The 22,588-nt window shown below is 44.7% G+C and overlaps 1 protein-coding gene across 5 annotated transcripts in view; it reads left to right on the forward strand.

Moving 5' to 3' along the window:
- LOC144931482 (cytosolic purine 5'-nucleotidase-like) overlaps positions 1-22,448 on the forward strand; it is a 47,143-nt gene extending 24,695 nt beyond the window's left edge. For 4 of the 5 annotated variants that reach the window (XM_078855348.1, XM_078855350.1, XM_078855349.1 and 1 more), the window contains 16 exons: positions 1,612-1,685; positions 3,450-3,567; positions 4,898-4,993; positions 7,374-7,465; positions 8,173-8,230; positions 8,751-8,844; positions 10,258-10,311; positions 11,121-11,204; positions 12,756-12,800; positions 13,721-13,828; positions 14,083-14,149; positions 14,462-14,632; positions 15,757-15,808; positions 16,369-16,429; positions 17,099-17,275; positions 17,906-22,448. In XM_078855348.1, coding sequence (XP_078711474.1) covers positions 1,612-1,685; positions 3,450-3,567; positions 4,898-4,993; positions 7,374-7,465; positions 8,173-8,230; positions 8,751-8,844; positions 10,258-10,311; positions 11,121-11,204; positions 12,756-12,800; positions 13,721-13,828; positions 14,083-14,149; positions 14,462-14,632; positions 15,757-15,808; positions 16,369-16,429; positions 17,099-17,275; positions 17,906-18,196 — 1,642 coding nt within the window. In that variant the 3' untranslated portion in view covers positions 18,197-22,448. The remainder of the gene's footprint in view (positions 1-1,611; positions 1,686-3,449; positions 3,568-4,897; positions 4,994-7,373; positions 7,466-8,172; positions 8,231-8,750; positions 8,845-10,257; positions 10,312-11,120; positions 11,205-12,755; positions 12,801-13,720; positions 13,829-14,082; positions 14,150-14,461; positions 14,633-15,756; positions 15,809-16,368; positions 16,430-17,098; positions 17,276-17,905) is intronic. The other variant, XM_078855347.1, reaches the window with a different exon arrangement.
- The last annotated feature ends 140 nt before the right edge of the window (positions 22,449-22,588 follow it).

Genomic DNA, 22,588 nt, shown 5'->3' on the forward strand with positions numbered 1-22,588 from the left:
CAAATGTATTGTCACTGGCATGACAATTGTGGTGCTGTCTGGCGTTTTTGAAAAAGAGAGACCCAAGATTTTAGTTTTCGATTTTCATCTTTTTTTTTTTTCCCTTTCTTTGACGTGTAAAGCGTTTTCTCGGTGGTTTCTTAGCAGATCCCTGCCGCCTCCACCGATGGTGATAGTCCTCTGGTGGGTGACGTAGATTCTTCGCGATGGGGCTGTTGTTGATAGGCACCCATCGCAGGCTGACATCATCCATAATAAATTGCAATAGAGGCGTGGTGGCGCCCGTGTTTATGATTACCGGTTACCAGGTGCGAACTATGCCAAAGCGTGTGTGGCTAGCAGGGTGTGTTAAAGTGAGCACTATGGCTGAAAGGTAGGTCGGAGTTGGTGTATTGATGTGATTGGAATTGTACATGAACAACGATTTTACTTGAAACGTATATGTTTATTGTTTGTTTGCTAAATAGCTAATGTACAAAATTATTCACCACTTTGGGGATTACGTAAGTATGGTTCTGGACAATTAACCAATTTTGCTACAGTTCTGGCATAGATTGACCTAACCGGGTAGAGATTGTCATGGGGCCCCTCCTAATGCCCGTAAGAAGATTGAGCCTCAAGCTTACTGGCACCACCAAATAACACGGTGTCTTTTAAAACTCACGTGTGTTACATTGCATTCGTTGACAAGGGGGTAAGGGTTTCAACTGTGCCCAGTCCATGTAAAATCGTGAGCACGTGTACCCTCAAACAAAATGCATTCGCTCAGAGCATTGAAGTTCAAAGTCTGTGGCAGGCTTAACAAATTCTACTTTTGGAACCAAAATATAGCAGGCAATTTTTATTTGTGCAGGAATGGGTATTAGTAACTTCTACATCATGGGACCTCCTTTGCCAGTACAAAAATATGATCATAGCCGTACGCCTTTTGGCGTCTTCTGGTCTAACACCGTTTGAGACGAGGCTCAGAGGCTCAAAAGAAAGCTGTCTCGGGTGTGGACAAATCAGTTTCAAGGACAATGCATATTTGATCAGAGTATGTTTTTTGTTTGCATTCTGACCACAAACATTGTGGTTAATGCAGACATGATTCTTTGTTAAAGGTTTCAGTTTGGTGTTTTAACATCTTAACACAGCTGTTTTGTTGCAAGATTAAAGGGGAAAAACTTATCATATTAGTAACTTGGCTGTGGCGTTTATAATGTTTATAAAATTCGTAACTGCAATGACTGATTTGAATTAATTAAAGGTTCGAAGACGAGCATTGTTCTTGTTAAGGCATGCAGAAAATGTACTGAGTGTGGTAGAAGAGGATTTTCCCTCAGGTTTGTTGGTGTATAAGATATCAAGACCTGATTGTCTTTAGCACTGTTTGGGATCGGTTGCAAGGCTCTGTGGCTAGGTGTGCCTATCCAAGGTCAATTGTCCACTGTTTATTCTTAGGCTTTTGCTCAATGTGTTACCTTAAACACTTATCTGCCTCCTGGTTTATCATTTGCCAAGTTTATGTGAGTGCAGCAGTGAAGCAACATGAGTGAAATGCCACCGCAGATCTTGGAATTAATACTTAGTGATATTTATCGTTCTCTTGTTTGGTGATGTGTTTTTCAGAGTATTTGTGAACCGAAGCCTTGCCATGGAGAAAATCAAATGCTTTGGCTTTGATATGGACTACACTCTAGCCGGTAATAAGCATTGCAAAAATTCAGACAAACACATGTACACCAAGGAACAAATATACTTGACCCTTATTCCGGCTTGGGCTTGCATGATAAGGTGTGCGGCACAGTAAGAAATCAACACTTAGAAGTAGTCTACCAAATAATGAAATGGAAATTGCAGTCATAGTTGGCATTGCTACCTGATCATTTGATTTACATTCATGTTTTCGAGGATCACGATACATGTAGTGTACCACATTACCCAATGGGAGCCCACATGATGATTCCATTGCTGTAATTGTTACGCAGGACGCCATTAGATAATATACACTTAACTTGAACGTAATTAAATATCATTGTTTTGGTTGTACAATTTATTGGCCCGCATCTCCACATTGAAACTTGTTATGAAGTGGCTGTAACCGGTTTTATAAAACATGTATGAAATGTTGTACTTCGTTTCCTATTTAAATATGGGGTATGCAACTCGTCACTAACAGTTTTATTTTGTAAGTGGAGGATTATAATCATTTTTTTTACCAAAATCATTCTAACGATAACAAATATTGTATCTATATCATGTTACAGGCTTTCTTGTACAGTACAGTTATTTTATTTAAGACCAGGTAAGATTCACGGCCAGCCTAACATGAGTGGCGATCGATATCTGAATTGGTCCTGGGCCTTCATCCCTTTACCAACCCACATTGACAAAGTGAGTGTGGTGAAGTATGGCAGAACAAAAATCCCCATATCCGGCGCAGCAGTAGGGAAGCCTTTTACATAGCAGTAGATTGAATCAGAAATATACTTTGCAACGAAGATTTGGGTGAAATAAATACATTGTAACAGCAAACAGGTTCGAGTGCAACACATTAAAATTCAGAATGAAACATCACACACATTAAACATCAGAAGTTTCCATGTCGGGTTCTAGGTCAGTCAGCCCCCGTTAATCTCAATTAAGCATTGCTTGAAGGTATATAGCACCCTGATGATCACCAAAATGTAGATGGCAGAGCTGTTTGATAGGGCCCGCCTAAAAAACAGCCGCCAGTGCTGATGAAATTCATACTTGGATGCATGGATCAAATTAAGTTTTCAAACTTGGCAGGCAGTTCCGTGTCATTAATTAACTTTCCTCCAGAGCGATTATTATTATCACGTAGAAGTCTGCTACCACCGCATTTATGTTTAAGATCGAGTAGCAGTGTGATCCATTGTGTTTTAATCTACTGAATCTAGACGAAGTGTCCCTACAGGTAACCACGTGCGCATATCATGATGAATGTGCTTGGACGTCTGCCGGCTCATGCTTGTTTTGGCCAGAGTGATGCTTTTGTTTGTCTCCTGTGACATCACGTACCTTACGTAATGTGAAATGTGTTCATGCCACTAAATTGTAATTTAACATGAGGTTTATGTGGTGTGCGTGACGATCGCTTAGCCGTCACGTGATTGTTGGTAGAAAAATGTGACGTTGCCTTGGATTCGCTATAGCGGCACGTTCACTTTTAACCCCCATGATGTCCCTCTAAGTAGAGTTTCAGTGGCCGTTACGTTACCCTTGCGTGTGTCAAGTGGTGCAGCGTGAACCCACCTTGGGGCACGCAATTATTGACTCGGATAAGGTCAGTTGTTCGGTGTGAACCCACCCTAAGCGTTCTAAAGTTCAACCGGACGAATATAGCCGCACGTTAACTTTACACCTGTGTGACGCGATGCTAACGTGGTGGTTACCTTATCTTCAGCGATCTAACTGTGAAACCCACTTCTGTATCCCCAAAGTGTACAAGTCGCCAGAGTACGAGGCGCTGGGGTTCGAGCTGACGGTGGAGCGCCTCGTCAATATCGGCTACCCCCAGGAGCTGCTCAGCTTCGAATACGACCCCAGCTTCCCGACCAGGCGAGCACAAAACACGCGTGTCGCCGGGTTTTTCCCAGACTGTCAGTGGTCCACATCGCAAGGCAGATTCGCTCGCGACCTTCGCAAGTGGAAACTCAATGAACCCCTTGCGTGCGCGGTTGCAGAACACAGATCAGACTTTTGGTCACAGTCGATCACTGAACCCTGAAAACAATGGTGGCTTTGAAGATATCCATGCTCAGAAACCGAAGCCATTGCCTGGTTAAACCGGTTAATCTGGACAAAGACTAATAAGTTACTATTTATCTAGAAATATACAATATTATTAATGACTTTCACCCTCAACATGTTTAAACTCAAACCAATCTAACAGAGATCGATGCATGTTGTTGATATTAGTTCATAGTTTATCAGTGTAAAGTTATAGTTGCTGCTGTACATCAACATCAGCCTCATGAAGAATAAGAAGGGGTAGAGAACTTAAGATTGTACTTTTTTATCCTGGTAATTGGTCAAGTGGGAGAAAATGTTTTTGTTAAACATCCGATTGATCCATCGTGGCATTTTATCCACGATTGTTAATATTCAACAAGTTTAGTTTAGTCTGGTGTCACGTGGTTGGTAGCTTCGGTACATTTGTACATTTTTGTAATGGTGGAATAATTAACTGTTGCTATGACCCCCACCTGCTTGCACACATATCAATGTGATTTAATCATCACTCCAATTGCAGCAAGTCAGCTCTATTCTTGATACCCAATTACGTTTTGGGCACTGAGTACCATAAATGTTCATTACAGCCACCTGTTTGCTTTAATTATCCCTTGCAAAAGCATAACATTATATGGGTGTTGCAGTTGAAATTATCTGCAAATGCTCATTCGGGAAAATAAAATAAACTCTGCCTTTTTGAGGTCACCGATCTAAATTATTGATGTGCAACTGCTCGCAGGATCTCACGAGCATAAATATACAAATCACGTGTGAATGACAGCACAGTATTAAGATACCACAGCCCATTGCCCTATGTAATGTTGGTGGCTCACCATTGATGTGTTTAAAAAAACAACAACCTTGATTGTAAAGCACCTCTCACAAGTAATACTTTTTGCGTGTACTCTTGTCAGCGCTGACACGTTCGCAGTTTTTTGTTAACGCGTGAAGATGGCGCGTCTGAATGAAATCTTAAATATTTCTGCTGCTGCAATAACTGTTACCAGACAGCCTTGTCTTTGTTTGCTCGGTAATCAGCTAGGCCATGCTGCAGGCAGACCCGAGCCAGAATGGAAAGGCAACGCATGATATGAATTATATTTTGTTTATTTTTGTCCAAGATATTTTAACTTACACTGTGCTTTTGTTATAACAGGGGGTTGGTGTTTGATGCTATGTTTGGAAACCTACTGAAAGTCGACGCATATGGAAACATTCTGGTCTGCGTGCATGGTTTCAACTTTATGAAGGGGTGAGTGAATTAATTTTTTTTGTGACGTGGGCAATGTTGCATAACACTGTAACAATATTTGTTGTTGTTTCTGGGTAGTAAGTGTCATTTCCTAATTGCTTATGCCTAAAAAGTACAGAAAATTGCTATTATGCCCCACAAACTTAGCTTTTGTGACCAGGACAGTGATATTTTGAAATTTACCTGTTTTCAATGAGAACACGTGGTGTGCATTTGTGTCATTCCTTCACATAAAGTCCTGGTCACAAAAGCAAAGTTTGTGGGCAATAATAGCCATTTCTATACTTTTTAGGCTTAAGCAATTAAAAAATAACACTACCCAGGGACAAAAATCGTGTTACATAGTGTCATCTAAGCCAATCTGGTTTTAGTTTTCATTTGTTCCACGAGAATCCTGTGCAATATCGAAACTTGACACCCACAGTTGCTGGCATTTGAACAATGTCCTGCCTTACTGTGTTACAGTCCCGCCGCAGCGTCGCTCAGTCTGAGTATCGTTTCATTGGCGACGTGCGCTCTTCTCAGATAAATGACTAACGTTGGAACATGCTCTGCCCGTCCAAACGAACCTGCAAAGCGTCTCGGTTACCCTTCCACGCGTGTGCTTTCTCGCCAGCCGCAGCCCCGCCAATGTTCTTTTTCACGAAACAAGTGCACCTTTTAAAAAGCTCCCGTCAACGACGTGAATTTCCCACGACCATGCAAATTGAAATGCGGGGTTGTGGTACTCTTGACACGAGTGGCATCGGGTTGAATGTTCTCGTCGTTGTCTTGGCAGGCGAACAACAGCAAAGAGATCTTTCATGCCTTTTCAGTGAGAACGCTTTGCCTGTGAAATGCAATGGTGACGATTGGTGATATTTTCCCTCTTGTGCGCATTATGCTCTGGTGCATGGTTAGGAGTCTTACTTCTGCAGTTAAGACATTTTAATATGGAAGTGTACGTTTACAATAGTTGGAAAACTAAAACATTAAAACATGTGCCTCTATATTTGAGAGATTTATCAGAGAAACCAACTGTATTGCTGGAGTAAGCTAAACACATTATTGATATTGCAAAAGTCCCACACGAATCTTTATATAACACAAAAACGGTGCTTTTATTATTGTGAACTGTATTGGCCTTGGGTCAAAAGAAGGCTACTTCCGCTCATTTTATTTATTACACCAATTTTATTTTTATTTTCATTCAGTTTTTTCGACAGCTGTACAACTTGTCCCCATCCATCCATTTTGATCCCGGTTCACTATTAATAATTGCCCTAGATGTGCATACGCTCATGTTTGTAGACACACACATATATACACAGTAAACTATTAGTTTTGCTCATATTTATATTGAAGACCAAATTTTCATATGCCATAGTGATTGGAACTATGGATATTGATATTAACTTAAAAGCGTACAGAGAAGCATGGTCTGGTGCATTATTTGAATTACCCTGACACGCAGGAACACGTGTGGATGGGACCACACAAATGCACGCTTTAGAGAGTCACATTGAATTTTGATTTAAAGCTTTCGTGACTGCAGGGATTCATATTCTTGGTTCTTTCGGTAAAGTCACGTAGAAGGGAAATAATAAAATAATATTAATATGAAACAATAACAATTCTCACGACGTTTTTTTTTCTTTCTGTGGATTTCACACCTGATGATGATTGCTTGTGTTGCAGTCGAAACTTCGTGAGAATTGTTATTGTTTTATATTAATATTATATTATTATTTCCCTTCTACGTGACTTTACCGAAAGAACCAAGAATATAAGTCACATTGACTGACTTTATTAAAGTACGTATTCTTTGGATACACTCGTCACGAGACGGAATGATGGCCAGTGGTTCATGTCAATGAGGGAGTTTCAACCAAAGGAGGGAACGCGCTGAGAGGATATCCAACGCAGAGATGGAGCGATGAATTGGCTCGTGCGCAGAAGCTATATGGATTGCTGCATCGAGAGACCATGAGCGATGGTGGTTGGCTTAGAACGTGGCTTCATCTTTCAGCCAATAGATTTTGGTTGATGAGATAGATTATTCTCGCGCATCTGGATAATGAATCTCGCTTCTGCCCGAGTGACACCATGCCAATTGTGTTGTCGGTCATACGACACGATGAATGTAATATACCAATATTGAGCCAAGATTCATATTACAATGTATTTAAAGACCGTTTTCAAAGTTGAGTTTCCCCGTATTGAAACTACAAATGTGCCTATTTCCAAGAGGGCTGTATGTATGTTTGTTATACTTCTTTCGCACCGTGCGCAGCCAACCGCGCTAATTGGAGGTGCAGCTGAAAATTACTGGAGGTGTTGCCCATGTGCACAAGTAAACAAGTTCTGTCTTGATGAGGTTTTTTTTGTTCCTGTGACTCAGGCCTGAGATAAGAGAGCAGTACCCCAACAAGTTCATTCAACGCGACGATACCGAGCGCTTCTACATCCTCAACACGCTTTTCAACCTGCCAGGTGAGATGTCACCTGTGATGATAAGTAGGGGCCCTGTTAACCGCTCATGTGTCCATTGGCAGTGGTGGTAATTAAATGGGGGACATTGGGACATTGGACCCAACGATTGGCTTTTTCCAGCCACGGTAATTCATTTTTATGAAGCAACGTTCGCATGAGGTTGAGATAACACGCGTCCATCCTGTTCAAATACAATCACCAGTGCGACCTTAGCGACGGCTAACTGCAGAGTGAAGTCGGGCTGCAGCGTCAAAGGATTGAAAAGTTGAGCGGTGGAAACATTCAGTTGCCAGCACTTCCAGAATACAGCGCCGCTTTACAACTTGCTGACAAGTTGTGTTATACGTTGCCCAATGGTGTTTACTGCAGGGGTGTCACCCTGTCATGTTTGTGACCTCTGGGGGTCGCCCAGGTTTGCGTGTGCACTTTGGGCGGAGGTTGCTTATTTCAGGTGCCCTCACTCAGTTTTGCCGGGTTGGTGTTTGTCTGCTTGTGAGATAATCTATATGATGCTCCGCTTTGACGATGTCTTTCATTATTTGTTTTCGGCATTTTCTTGTGGTTAGAATCCAGTCTTTTGGTTATTGCGAACATGACTTGTATATACGATGCAAGCCGTACCGTATAATTAGTTTGATCGTTTGATCGTTTTGTAATAATTTAAACTGATTTATCTAACCTTTTGTTTTGGTTTGTTTACCATGCAGAGACGTATCTGTACGCTTGTTTAGTGGACTTCTTCACAAACTGTGCGAGGTACAAAAGGTGAGTTTAATTTCCCGATAAACAGCTGGGGTTGATTTTAACTATGCATTATTGTCACGTTCAAGACTACATTTTACTTCACAGTAATGCACGGTTAAATAATTACTCTGTCCATTAGCCATGGCGTCCGTGGGGGACATTTATCGTGTTAAAGTTTGCGCCATTGCCCCCTCTGGTTGCGCAATAACACGCTCGGCCTCGTAGCGTTCAGGGCTTCATCGCTTGCATTTTACATTTTATATTGTTTACTTATTCAAAATTTAACATACTTTAGCCCCTGAGTATTAGTTATACTTTGTAATTTTAGCATAGTTAGACTGTATACCACTTATTTAAGTTTTAAGATTCCTACATGTTAAATGTATGCACCTTCCTGCCATAGTAAATTCCTTGTTTGTGCAAACTTTCATGGCGAATAAAACCCTTTCTGATTCTGATTCTGGTGCGTCCCTGTGCGTTGGTGCACCGCGCGCCGAAATAACCGTGCGCCTCCCACCCACCTTGGCGCTGCCGCCGACAGGTGCGAGACGGGCGTGAAGGATGGAGACCTGTACATGTCCTTCAAGAGCATGTTCCAGGACGTGCGGGAGGCCATGGACTGGGTCCACATGCAGGTGAGCGCTACAGTGGGGACGCACGGCGGCGGCCGCCTACGTCGCCTTATTAATCACCCCACCTAAGTCATTCTCTTGCAGTGAAACTATTCTCAGAGGGGTGGAAGGAATAACCCCCCCCCCCCCCCCCGGGACTCTCGGCTATACGGGAAATGGGTTCGTAGTGCGGTCGAGAGTGACGTAGCCTGGTTGTACGTATGTTGAACTTCTTTTGCACCATACGTAGCCAACCGTGCTAATGATATGGATCATGGTGCAAAAAATTAAATGGTTCCCCCCCCCCCCCCCCCCGTTTTACCCCTTCTTCAAAGACCTGGTCCCGTCCGGTTGCATGACCTGCACACTTGATAGCGACGCCACTCGCGTTCAACTCTGCTTCCCCATAACAGCTAGGCCGTTAAAATCCTAATACATTTGACCGATTTCGGCAAAAGTTCTGCCAACGTTTTATATCCAGTCCCTTGCCACACCTTTTATACAATTAAACTCCTCCAGCCCCCCACCTTCTCAGGTGCAAGGGGCATTAGAAAGACATGAGGGTACTTAGTGTGGCTGTTGTTAATGGGTGTGTACACAATTTAACTCCAGCTGAGTTGAACCCTCAACCCACATCATTTTTTGCCTTCCCCAGACACTCGGCTGTGATCACAGTCCATGCCACCTGCTTACAAAGTGCAAATGCTGCTATTATATAACACTAATCTGTGTTCACCTTTTGTCCATTGCCAGTAAAAGGACCAAACTGTTACTATTGCACAATATTGATTGTCTACTGGTTTGAAAATCTATTTGAAAAAATACACTAAAGCAGGTAACGTTACGTTGAGTCTGTGGCCCTTGCCATAGCGAATGGCACTGCAGTTCTGCTTCTTAAATGTCTTCGGTACAGCCTGGCAAGTCATCAACAAGAATACGAATAGTGTTGAATACGACGATGACCTTTGACTCTATGGAGTTGGTGGTTTTAACCCATGGCTGTTTGGAGGAATGTTAGTGTAGAGCGCGTGCACTACACTAACATTCCTGCTAATGGCCAACACCAATGACGATTATCTGAACCGGTCCTGGGCCTCCCCTAGGTCGACTCGGCCTCAAATCAGTACCTCGTGCGATGTTTAAACATTGCTACGAGGGAGGCGGTTGGGCGTGGGGCTGGCTGCCCACTCCCTCGTGTGCCGTTCCTGTCTTCATAGGCGCTCGCTAACAGCACTTTCCCCAACGCAGTGTGGTGATATCACTGAACATGTGCAATGCATTGACAGAGGTTCGTGCCAACGGTTACAGTTTTCTTAGAACCCTCCTTCAGCTTGTATTTGTTTTTTTACTCTGTCTTCAGTGGTGCCCTGCTCAGGGCTTTTGTGTTGTTGCGTTGCCAGGAAGCGTAATTGGTAACGTGTTGTGCCACGTTTGCAGGGCTCCCTCAAGTCAAAAACTCTGGAGAACCTGGAAAAATATGTGGTCAAGGAGGTGAGTGCTAATGCAAATGACATTGATTAACATTGAGTGTATTTGTTTTTGCGGGGAGTGGAAAGCTGGAACACAAACGGCTCTCTTTAAAAGGCCTGTGTCCTCCAAATAACAAACAGCTCTTGTAACTAAGTACTTAAACTCATTGCCCCGGGCTGTGTAACAAGTTTGTAGCTTCTTTAATGATAAAACATATCTTAGTTTTAAATAGTTTCCTAACACGTGCTGGGCAGACCAGGATTCAAAGTCCAGGTACATACCCGTGAAACAGGAATTATTTGTTATTTGTGTTACATCTTACTTAAAAGGGATGGCTGCCCGTGGTGCAATGGTTACAACACTTGACTTCAAAGGTCTCCAGTTTAATTCAATGTTTTGGTGGGGAAGCAAAACATTGGGCAAGTTTCTTTCAACACCCACCTGTGTCCACCAGGAGTGTGAATGAGTACCCGTAGTCCGTCAATTGGCAGGTCGTGTGTGTTACATAAAAGTGTGGGTGTTCTCCCATCTCCACCAGGATGTCTTGCCAGTGTGGGAGAAGTAGGCCAAATACCCTGTTGAGTGGCAGTGGCACGAGCAAGCGATTGCAGGGCTGCACCTTTATCTTTACAACTACTAACCAAAAGGCCATTCTCTCTTGAGATTAAGTTTAGTGTCTGAACTTGATAAAGGTTTCTCAGGTGTCGCTTGCCGTGAAAATCAAACCAAAATTTGTCCGTGAGCCATGTCACACTTAAGCCCCACACGCACTCAGCCGAGTTTAATTGAGCGTGGCACTAAATATGTCGTGCAATCCTGCTGTCCTCCAGCCACGTCTTCCACTGCTGCTCAGTCGAATGAAGGAAGTTGGAAAGGTGTTCCTGGCCACAAACAGCGACTACACCTACACCAACGTGAGTGCCCTCTTGCGGGCGCATTGCCATGTTCCATAATACTGCAGTTTTTTTCTTTTGGCCCTTCACCCAATTTTATCCTGATTTGGCGCTATTGGTGTCACGGTGTTATGTCACGAGATGGATAATCCATTTGGAACTCGCGCAGAGCACTGCCTTTGGAGATTATGCAATAGAAGTGGATATCACTGAACTACTTCAGGTGACCTCAGGTCCAGACAGTAAAGGGGGAGGGGCAGCACATTCCCAGCTGCCCGTGCTACAGAGAGTAATGTTCGTTTGCATGGTGGCCACACCGATTTATTTTTTTTCACAGCCAAATTAACTATAGGACCAAATTCAACTTGACGGTGTTTTGTGTGCAGTGTTTGCTCCTGGGCGGCGACCATCAACTCACTTTTCTTGAGAACCCTCTTTAATCACAGGCGGCTTTCCTGGATTTGAACCAAAGATCTCATCGGTGCCGGCTCAGCGCTTTGGCATATGTACCACCCCAGCGCTTTGGCATATGTGCCACCCGACCGCTTTGGCATATGTGCCACCCCATCTCTACCCCGTTCGTATGTCTACTTAAAAGCTGACTGAGCTGGTTCGTGAACTGAGCAAGCCGGCTTGGGCTAAATCCCCAGCTCAATCTTAACTGGCTAAGCCAACTTCACTCCCGCTGCGTAGCCTGCTCGTACTTCTCCGTGTAGCTCAATTTGAAACGGGAGCTACACGCGATTAGTTGGGCCCGCTCTCAAAAGTAGGTGTGGTGTCATAAGGTCGGTGTAGAAATGCGACGCACCGTCAGTAGCATCTCTCGCTTAGTTTAACTTTAGGGATGTATTTATGTTAAAAAAATAACGTTGAATTAATGTAGTTAGTATAGCTGAAGGTAACCCAGACTTAAAAACTATCGCTCACATTGCCTTGCACGGCTCGATTATGGTGTCTAATGGCAGTGGAAATGCACCATGTGATGTTCCACAAGGTGGCCCAATATGTCTTGTCATTGGATTGGAATCGGAGACTGGTGAGTCAAAGTGATTGTTACTTTGACCTTTGGATGACCATCGAGTGACACTTTACATGATAAGTGTGGATATCCAGCTGACAGGTCACAGCATATTTTATAACGATGCTCACCTAAAAGGAGCGCTGGGACACGCATTTGATTTTCCATACACACTCAGCATATGCAGATATTCAATTTTTGCGAGAAAATCAATTGCAGGACCATTACCGTATGGTTTAATTTCATATCTTATCTAAGCGGATATACGATGCCAGTTTCGTGGGGTTTAATATCTGTCGACCATGTGAAACAATGTAAACATATTGTCTACTTTGTGTCCAGCAATGAACACTTTTGGTCAGATTTCTGTCAAACGAACAGGTAACATGCAGATAAAATTAAAATGAGTGAATTAGTGAATGTTTATCGTTTGTTATTTTTTTGCGTGTATTACTCCTCGGAGCCCACGTACCTCTGGGACGGACGTGGCTTCGTTTGAACTCGTTTACCGCGTTGCCAACGAGTCCTGTACCAATTGACGTCTCTTTTTGCAGAAAATTATGAAATACCTCTTCGACTATCCACATGGCCCTAAGGTGGTGAGCCTCAATGTATTGTACAAGTTGTGAAACGCACACAGTCTCAATTTCACCTTGAAAATGTAACAATGTTGTCTCTACATCATGGGAACTCCTTTGCCAGTACCAAAATATCAGAATTGGTTTTCCCCTTTTTTCTGGCAACAAACAGATGCTTTTTGGCATCCTTTGGTCTAACACCGTTTTGAGACGAGGCTCAAAAGAAAGCTGTCTCTGGTGTGGACCAATCAGTTTCAAAGACAATGCATATATTATCAGAGTATGTTTTTTGTTTGCATTCTGACCAGAAGCATTGTGGTTAATGCAAACATGATTCCTTTTTAAAGGTTCCAGTTTGGTGTTTTAACATCTTGACACCTGTTTTTTGCCAGAAAAAAGGGGAAAACCTTTTCTCAATGTTGTCTCTGCGACGCTATCGGAATTATTCTATTATTATTACAAGTGGTCACTCAGGGCGTTTTGGCAAAATGTAAAACTTATTCATGTAATGCAGCAGAATGTAATCTCTGCTTTTACTAAAAGATATATATGGGTGACAGTTACGCGGCAAAAATTATTCTCAACTACAAAGAAGCGCATCTTCGCATACTCACCTGGCGGCACCTTCATTGTGAAAGCGTTTGTGAAATAATTTACCGGCATTTCTGATTTATGCGGCTTTTGAAAAAGCACAGTGCATTAGCGCCACAGCATACTTGACCATTTTGACCATCTCATGCATCATGTCCGCTTTGGTGGACTGCTATGAACTCTATGAATTCCCAACACATTTGGGGGGGAGGGGGGGGGTTGACTCTTAAATCACACTCATTTTCACACACACACACACACAACATTTTTTCGTTGTTTAACAACAGAAATTCAATGAAAATATGCGCATTTTGTGATGGTAACGTGCTCCAACCTCTGTCCTCATGCAGCCCGGCACATCCCACCGCCCATGGCACTCCTACTTTGACCTGACGGTGGTGGACGCACGCAAGCCTCTGTTTTTTGCCGAGGGGACCGTACTGCGCCAGGTGGACTTGGTGAGCTCATCGCGGTGTTAACACAAAACAAACAAATGCGGTCTCAAACATACATTGGACTATGTGTATTGGAGTCTTTTTTATCTTCCATGTGTGGTTTTTTTAAGTGCTCAGCAGTGTTTACTCGACTTGCTTAAGTTAGGGTGTTCTAATATTAAAATTATATAATGTGCAGAATTTCATTTCGGTGGTATTTGGAAAATGTGGTGCGGTTTATATAGGATGTGTATGCGTGCGTTTGTACATGCTTTCAGAAAACAGGCCATCTGAAAATTGGCACGTACACTGGGCCCCTGCAGCATGGCATCGTGTACTCAGGAGGTGAGTGAGGCATGCCGACTGCTCGCACCTTAAATGCCAACTGCGTCGGCTTCTCCCAGTACGGGAGCTTGGTTTTTGTTTATTCGTGTAATTTTGTTTCTTAAAATGTAAGCGTCACTGACTTTATAGCCCGTTTCACACTTTTAGCCTCAGCATTATCCGTGAAATGTTTTTATGTCTGTGGAGAGACCTGGAGTAAATTCGACAGGCACCACGTCACCCGCATTTTCTTTCCGCACTCCACGCGCCAATACGAGCATTCACAAGGCGGCGCCAATGGCAGTTAACTTGCACATACCCGGTCCTCCCCAGGGTCTTCGGACATGATCTGTGACCTTCTGGGAGCCAAGGGCAAGGATATCCTCTACATTGGAGACCACATCTTTGGGGACATCCTCAAGTCCAAGAAGCGGCAGGGCTGGAGGACTTTCCTGGTCATTCCAGAGCTGGCCCAGGAGCTGCACGTGTGGACGGAGAAGAGCGGTGAGGGGGGGCGGTGGTGGAAGGGGGGGGGTACGGTTGCTGGATGCGTGTGTGCCTCTGTGCGTGGGGAGCAGTGGTATCGCGGTTAACGCGCTGCGCTACGAACCTGGAGACCCGAATTCGATTCCCACTGACGGCCACCACCAGTGACAATTTTCTGAACCGGTCCTGGGCCTCCCCTAGATCGACTCGTCCTCAAAATGAGTTCTTGGTGTGGTGTGTCAACATTGACATTAGGGAGACAAAGGTGGCCAGGCATGGTGCTGGCCACCCATGCCCCCCGTGTGCCGTTCTGGCCTTCATAGGTGCTCACTAACAGTACTTGCCCCAACAGTCTGTTAAGGCTATATGGGTGATCTTTGTGTTTGTGTGACCAAAACGCAGCAAGTTGGCACTGTGGTGCATCTGCCAGTCATCTCAGTCAGTCAATCCATGGCACCTGGGTCTCTTCCCGCGACCTCCTGTCGGCGAGCCTTCGACACTTCACTTGACCTCAAAGTGCACCTCGCCTGGCACAAGCGCCATGGTGACATCACCCCGCCACTTAGTAACAAACGGCAGCTGTTGTATCTTCGGTGGTATTTAGATGCAGCAATGCTTGTGTGGGGGTCACTCAGTGCCAATGAACGGTTACTGTGCTTGGTGTTGGCGACGGATTAATTTGCAACTCCGTTGCATTTTAATCGTAGTTGCTACGCGCAAGGTCAAGAGGCTCACAATGCGAAGTGGCCAGCAAATATTTTTTCTTATGCCGGTGAGGGATGGTGGCAGAGGACTTTATTCAGCAGTGGATAGATTTAGTATAATGATGATTGTATAGCAGATTGAAGCGAAACACACTGAGCATGGTTATAGGGACTTGGGGAAAAATGCGTGACAGGTGGGGAGTTTCAAAGTCTGGCACAGTACGTGGGGAGAAAACGATGACACTGCGGACAGGAAGGCAACTTGAATCGAGTCGGAATGGAACTTGGACATGAGTGGACGTTATCATGGTTTGCATTTCATAAGAACAACGACCGTGGAATTTGTCGATTAAATATTGATAAGGGAAGGGACCGAACCGATGGCGTGTGCCGTGATTGGTCTTAAAATGCAATTTCTTCTTTTTTTTTTCTCTGCAGCCCTCTTCGAAGAGCTCCAGGGACTGGACATCTTCCTCGCTGAACTCTACAAGTAAGTGCGGGAGGAGGAGTAGAATAGTGCTTGTTGCTTATTGAAATTTGTAAAGCATGAATTAATTGATGTCCCAAATTTAACTCAACCTCAGCAGTGGTAAAGAGTTAAATGTATAAAAAAAAACAATGAAAGAAAAAAGTGTAACTTTTATACAACGCACCTAGCGTGTCGATTCAAGTTGTACAGTGACTAAAACACTTGAAGTTAACGGTTGGCGCTAAGCGAAGTGCTCAAAAATGATCAGCTTGGAGCGATGTTACCTGCTGTGCTGTGTGTTTGTCGGCTCACATTAAAGTTTTCTCCATGTGCAGCGCCAATGGCTGTGAAGCTGCTTTTCCTGCCATGGGTAAACACTCCCTTTTCCAATCAAACATCTCTTCATAACCTAACCTGCCCTCGTTCCGTCAGAGAGCAGACTCTCTGACGCACTTTTAATTTTTTTATTTTTACTTGTTTTTTTGACGAGCGTGTGCCAAAAAAAAACCACACTCACAATTAATTTTGAGTTTTTGTGCACGTGCGACGGAAACACATGAGAGTTCTCTTCTATCCCGCAGGCACTTGGACAGCAGCAGCAACGAGCGCCCGGACATTAGCTCCCTGCAAAAGAGAATCAAGGTCCGTGGAGCAGTAAACACCGGATGGGAATGAGCCGTCTTGACCCGTTATACTTGGAACGATTCCCCAACCTCCTCTTGCCCAACGATGCAATTCGAGGCGACAAATGTATTATTTGTAAATGCTTTCCCAATAATATTGTGGGATTACTTTAGTTCTGTCTGTCTTTCTGTAGCATGGGAGCACCGTAACCCTTGTGAAGGTGATCCATTATGAACCAACCGTCGTGTAAAGTTCCGTTACGTTGCTTGGAGGGACTCCACCGCATTGAAAACTGGCCACGTTTATAAAACTTTTGCGCAAGATTTCCAGACTCAAACCAGAGTAAAAAGGACTATTTGCAAATGTAATTTTCCATGATTCCTGCCAGCAGCTTTTATTGTGCTAATTAAACGCGTCGTGAAAGTCGTTAAATATTCCATCCTATTGCATGATTTTTTATAACTTGTTTTATTTTTGCTGTCTAATCTGTACTATCTCTGTACTATCTATCCTCCGAGTTCTCGGTCGTATAGTGCATTTTATTTGGTGAAATAAATTGTGTTTGTGATTATTATTTATTAAACTGCGACGTGGGGTGATTCGTACCGGCCCACAAGCCAACGCGGTTTACAGTAACACTTCCTTCCCGTGCGTGCTTTTGTCCGCTTTCCTTCTCGGCCGTGACAGAAAGTCACGCACGACATGGACATGTGCTACGGCATGATGGGAAGCCTCTTCCGGAGCGGCTCGCGCCCGACGCTGTTTGCCAGTCAGGTGATGCGTTACGCCGACTTGTACGCCTCCTCCTTCATCAACCTGCTCTACTACCCCTTCAGCTACCTCTTCCGCGCGCCGCACATCCTGGTGAGTTGCACTCATTCCAAATCCAGTGTCTTTTTCATTCACCTCTGTCTGGCCTTGAATTATTTTCATTTTTTGCCGCTATAAATTTTTCCACGTGAAGAGCCACTTTTGTTGAGCTATCGTTTGTGGCCAGGTCGCTTGTGAAAAACAAGTTAATACCTCGGTGGGCTTTACTTGGTAATTTCAAATGATTTCGTTTTATTTTGTATATTTTTAAGTGATTTGTTTACCTTTCCTATACTCTGCACTCCTATCGTGTCTTTGTATTGTTTGTTGTTGTAACGTTCTGATCCGCCCCTACTGGACTATAGCTTATCGGATTCCTCCAGTATAAAGAAATATTCTGATTAAATTGTGGAATTGATTAGATTGTCAGCTTTTTTATCTTATGTTAACACATGGGTGGGGGTGCCCTTTGCCTTCCTGAAGGGCTGAATAGGACTTTCAAATACTTCTATACTTTTGGCCAGCGGGGGTGGGAGGGCAGCACAAATGAACGCTCGTGCACAGCCACCGTCGCTTCTGCCACCGCGAGGGTGCGCTGCGGCTACGGTGGTCTCGAGGCGTCGCTAATTCCGGGGGGGGCCCTGCGGTGGTGGGGGGGGGGCGCTCTCTACCGCTCGCCCGCAGATGCCTCACGAATCGACGGTGGAGCACGTGCACAATGGGCTGGGCGAGACGGAGAGCCCCATGGCGACGCGCAACCGCCTGCTGATGCAGGGCGTGACCGGCGGCGGCGGCACCAGCGGCCCAAGCGCCAAGGAGCAGCACGGAGACGAGTCGACCGACGGGAAGCGCCTCGGCTTCCAGCGCTCGGTCAGCGAGGTGCGGCCGCCGCACCTCCACCCGACCACTCCGCAGGAGATCACTCACTGCCACGACGAAGATGACGACGAGGAGGAGGAAGAGGAGGAAGAGTAAACTGCCGGCCACTCTCTGTGAGCCCAGTCAATAGAAACGACGTGGCAACGCTCGTTTGGGTCGAAGCGATGTTCGGGGGGGATTTTTTTTTTTCTACGACAAGCAAAGCACGTTTACCTGAACGTAAAAAAGAATTGTCAAGGAACTGCTGCTTGCGCGCGTGGCTGTTTTGAGCCAGCGGTTCGGAAGGTTTCTATTGGCGCTGGTCACGGGGGAGGGCTCTCGGCGTGGAGCGGTTTGTGTCCTCGATGCCAGCCTGCCGCGGTGTGAGCAAGCGTGGTCTACTCATGGCGAGCGCACGGCTGGCATCCCTCTGTTTGCCGTGATGGCAGCAGTGTGGTTTTTGTCAGAAGCTGGTGCCGGTGACCACTGGTCGTAGAGGGCACGGGGTGGGGGTGGTGGTGGGTGGGTGTGGTCATGCTCATGCTCAGCCAATCATAGGACACTTTTTGCCTCCTGATGGGGGTGTGAAGCTAAAAATTCAGTTGCAATGGAACGTTTAGTTGCCATTCTCTGCACTGTGATTATAGGCACCGTGTATCTGACTGATAAAGAATCTGTCAGTGTTGGGTGTTTTAAAAAGCTGTTTTGCTGTGGCAGTATTGTCTACCTTAACGCAATTAAATGCGAGTGGTAAAACTGCATGGTACACGTCATGTATGTATGTTGAACTTCTTTCGCACCGTACGTAGCCAACCATGCTAATCGGAGATGCAGGGGAAGGACAACAAACTAAACACAAAAGCAGTTAAAAAAAATGCATTTTTCAATCTCTAATATTGCACAGCTCCCGTGGCTTCCTAATATTGGAAGGAAGAGCGTTCCAGACGGCCGGTTTCAGTTCGTAAGGATTCGAAAATGTATTTCTTTGTGTATGGTTGGTATAGAGTTACTTTTATGATATAATTAAGCTAAAAGGAAGTGATTATTTTAAGGCGGCTTGCAATGGGGTATCCGTTCACACGGAAACAATGTGGAGGGCCGATGGGGGCGTCACCTGATCCTGTCCACACGCGTGGCATGGATGTCCATTGGAGTCTGCTTGCCATGAGTTGTGTGTACAGCGGTTGTGATTGAATAGCATACACACCAGGTAGTGATCCGTCTCGACCAGGAACATGGGACCCAGGATCCCTCGGGGCGACTTCCTTACTCTGCCACACGTGATGTTGTATACGGCAGTTGCTGCACGTCAACCCATGCGGCGTTGCAGTGTGCGGGTGACAAAAATACGTTGAGAAACAAGATTGGAAAGAAATCGTGATAAGGTGTTTTAACTCGGCACAAGCAATTCCAGTTTGGGTTTACACTTTATACTGAAGTTGACAAGAAACCCTATTTTTAATAGGATTCCGGTTGTGCTGTTACCTTCATAGAGGTAATGGCCATCTAAGCATACATCTCTCTGTCGGGTTCATATGTATTATTTCATGTACAATACATTTGCAACAAATTTACCTTTGCTAAACTGAGACTTGTTAGAATCCTTGGTTATTAATGGTTGGTTCAAGTGGTCATTTGCGTGTAGTGTGTGCAGCTCAATATGTACTGTATGCAGTATATACGTTGTACATACGGTGTATTGTTATAGATAGGACACCTTTTAGCCGCCTTTGTCACCTTACTTTAAAGTGTCTACCCACGTTGTCACCGGCGAGTGCACTTTTGTCAGTTGAGGATATATTACCTATGAAACATGATGCCAGCGCTTACCCATCGTGCAATACTGGCGATGCAGCAGTATTAAGCTCGTATTATGTACTCGCTTGCGCCAGGCTCATCTCATCGGTTGGCTCGACCTGCGTATGGGGGCCCACAGTAAAGTAGCACGGCTTCACGGCCGCCTCCTCCTCTGCTCACCACCCCAGTGGCTGAGCCAGGTTGGCACGGTGAGGTCTCGCTCCCTGCGCACTCGATAGCCACTCCACTGGCTCGCCCGTCATTGACGGGGCCAAGTTGAAATCAAGACCCAAGCGAGCCACACTCGTCTGGGCCAGATTACGATCGAGCCAACCAGGTCAGGCTGTAGCCAACGGGCCCAGAGGTATTGCGCTGTGTTAGGGTTGGTGGTGCGCGCAGAGCCGAAGCCATGGTGGTGAGGGAGGAGGCTAAAGCAAATGTCCTGGCGTAGGTCCTAAGGTGATGTCGGTCCAGACTGAAAAGCTTGTACCTCTTCGCAAGTGCACACGGGCGTGGAAAAAAACAACAAAAACAAGGAATGTTGTTGCAAGCATCTGCAGACATTTTTTTTTACCTGTGTCGTGTTCTTACGTGGGTTCTCTAATTTGTCCTTAACATTTTTGTTTTAGAAATGTATAATACCATAACAAAAAATACAGTAATATACATCTTGATAATGAAAAAAATGCATGACTAGCACTGCAAAGTTATACCTTTCATTCTAGGAATTACGAAGAAACTTAGTCCAAATATTCCTGTTTCAATAGTCGGTTTTATACTTAAAATTAGATTCGCACTATTTTACTTATTTCAAATGGGGATCTTTTCACTTGGTCTAATTTTGCAACTGACTGCAACAGGGGATATGCATGAGTGTGCGCTGATGGAAGATTTTGATCGTGGAGCAGTTTATGTTCATGTTGGTCAGTTGTCCTTCAAGCTTTTAGAACCAAGTCATGCTGTTGTAGGGAAGTATTAATTACGTCTGTGGATATGATTAGAAAACTTGCTTGAACTCCAGTTCCTTTCCATTCAGTGAAAGCTGCTCGTTTGGGTAATACTTTTCAACGTATTCACGAAGTCTCCTCTCATAACGAGCACAAACAGGCATGCGAAGCTCAGGGTTTTCTTGAAACTCGGGGTGGTTTACTTCTTGGGCATTTCCACCTCTCTCCGTCCCTCAAGGATTTTTATGCGGCACATCCAGAAACAATTTCTGCTTTCTCGCACAGGATCGTGAACCACTTGGGGGCGACACGTTGTGCTTGCACGGAGACGCCGCTTTACAAATCCAATCTCTTAAGAAGCGGAGCTCTGGACCGTCCACGTGGGGACCGGCTGCATCGCTCCTTCCACTATCGATCGCTTTTGTCGACTTGATGTCAAGCGAGAGTTGATGAGTCGTCGACTCGGCCATACGTAGGACCACGCAACTGAATCCGTGTTTCTACCAGCGCTGGAGCCCATTTCAAGGTCGGCGATGCTGGCAGCTTCATGTTAAGCTGGTGGCGCAGGAGGAGATAGCTCTGTTCTCCTTCTTGTTCAGCTTTGTTGCTCACCAGGGCGCTTGTTTTTTTTTTGTTAAGTCGCAAGATTCCTCAAAAACTTGACCTTGCCTCCATTGACGCTGGTTGCTTCGAGCGTCATGCAAAAAAACTGGTTTTACAACAGTATCGCTTACAAATATCCTTACGTTGTAATTGGTGCTATCCACACGTAAGCACAAACCTTCCCTCACATGCTGGCCTGGACATTTGGATATTGTTTTTGTTGGAACGATTCTACCAAATTAAAACAGCTGCCTTTCTTAAGTGTGCATCTGTGGCTAGGACTGAACCTTGCTATGGATGGAATCTGGATTCCAAACTGTTTGGTTTCTTGAGAAGAACCTCCGACCCACTCTACCACCATGCAACTTGACAACAGCAAGCACGTAACAGGAAATGCACTTCCAGACACAAATGAAGCCAGCCTAATGTTGCGAAGGCCTGAGCACGTATAAACTTTTCAAGACCGTTCTCCACATGCCTTTCCGTTGGACCACATTGTCCACTTCCTGACGGCGCTCATGTATATCCCCCTTAACCAGTGACCAAATATTGTATTGAAGACTGGTTATAAAAGAACGTTTGAAAAGTGTACTGTAATTTACTTTTTTTTACGATTTTATTTTCCCATTAATTCCGATTGGTGTGCTGTAATGTATCATAGCCCACACGGGGCTGCTGCAGGAGTGCTCAGCTGTGCACCACGTGGTTGTGAATGATCATACATGTTTACCTATTATATACTTTGCAGTGTTTTTGTTACATTAAAACTGCCACTTTAATTCAACATTTTATACAATTGTTGCATGCTAAATAGGTAGTGTTATGTTATATTCATTTGTGGTTATTGCTTTGGAAAGTGATTTGTTGACCCCGATTTTTTTGTTAAATGCCTAAATGTGTTTGCATATTGAGAGTATCGATTACTACTTTTAAAATGTGAATGTTATTCGGGCATCCTTGCTGCATTCTTTACCTAGTGCTGTGCTGTCAAACCATATTCCAATAAACACCTTATTTGTCCAGTTATTTGTGAAGGGTATTGGTGGGGTAGGTGACCGCCTGTTGTGGAAGTGGGAGCCACCCGGACACCCTCCCCATTTTTCTACTCCTCTGCAGTCGCAAAGTTGGGAAAAAGCAATCGGAGATGGAGAGACTGAAGTTT

The sequence above is a fragment of the Lampetra fluviatilis genome, chromosome 4, assembly GCF_964198595.1.
Source record: "Lampetra fluviatilis chromosome 4, kcLamFluv1.1, whole genome shotgun sequence".
Classification (NCBI taxonomy): Eukaryota; Metazoa; Chordata; class Hyperoartia; order Petromyzontiformes; family Petromyzontidae; genus Lampetra; species Lampetra fluviatilis.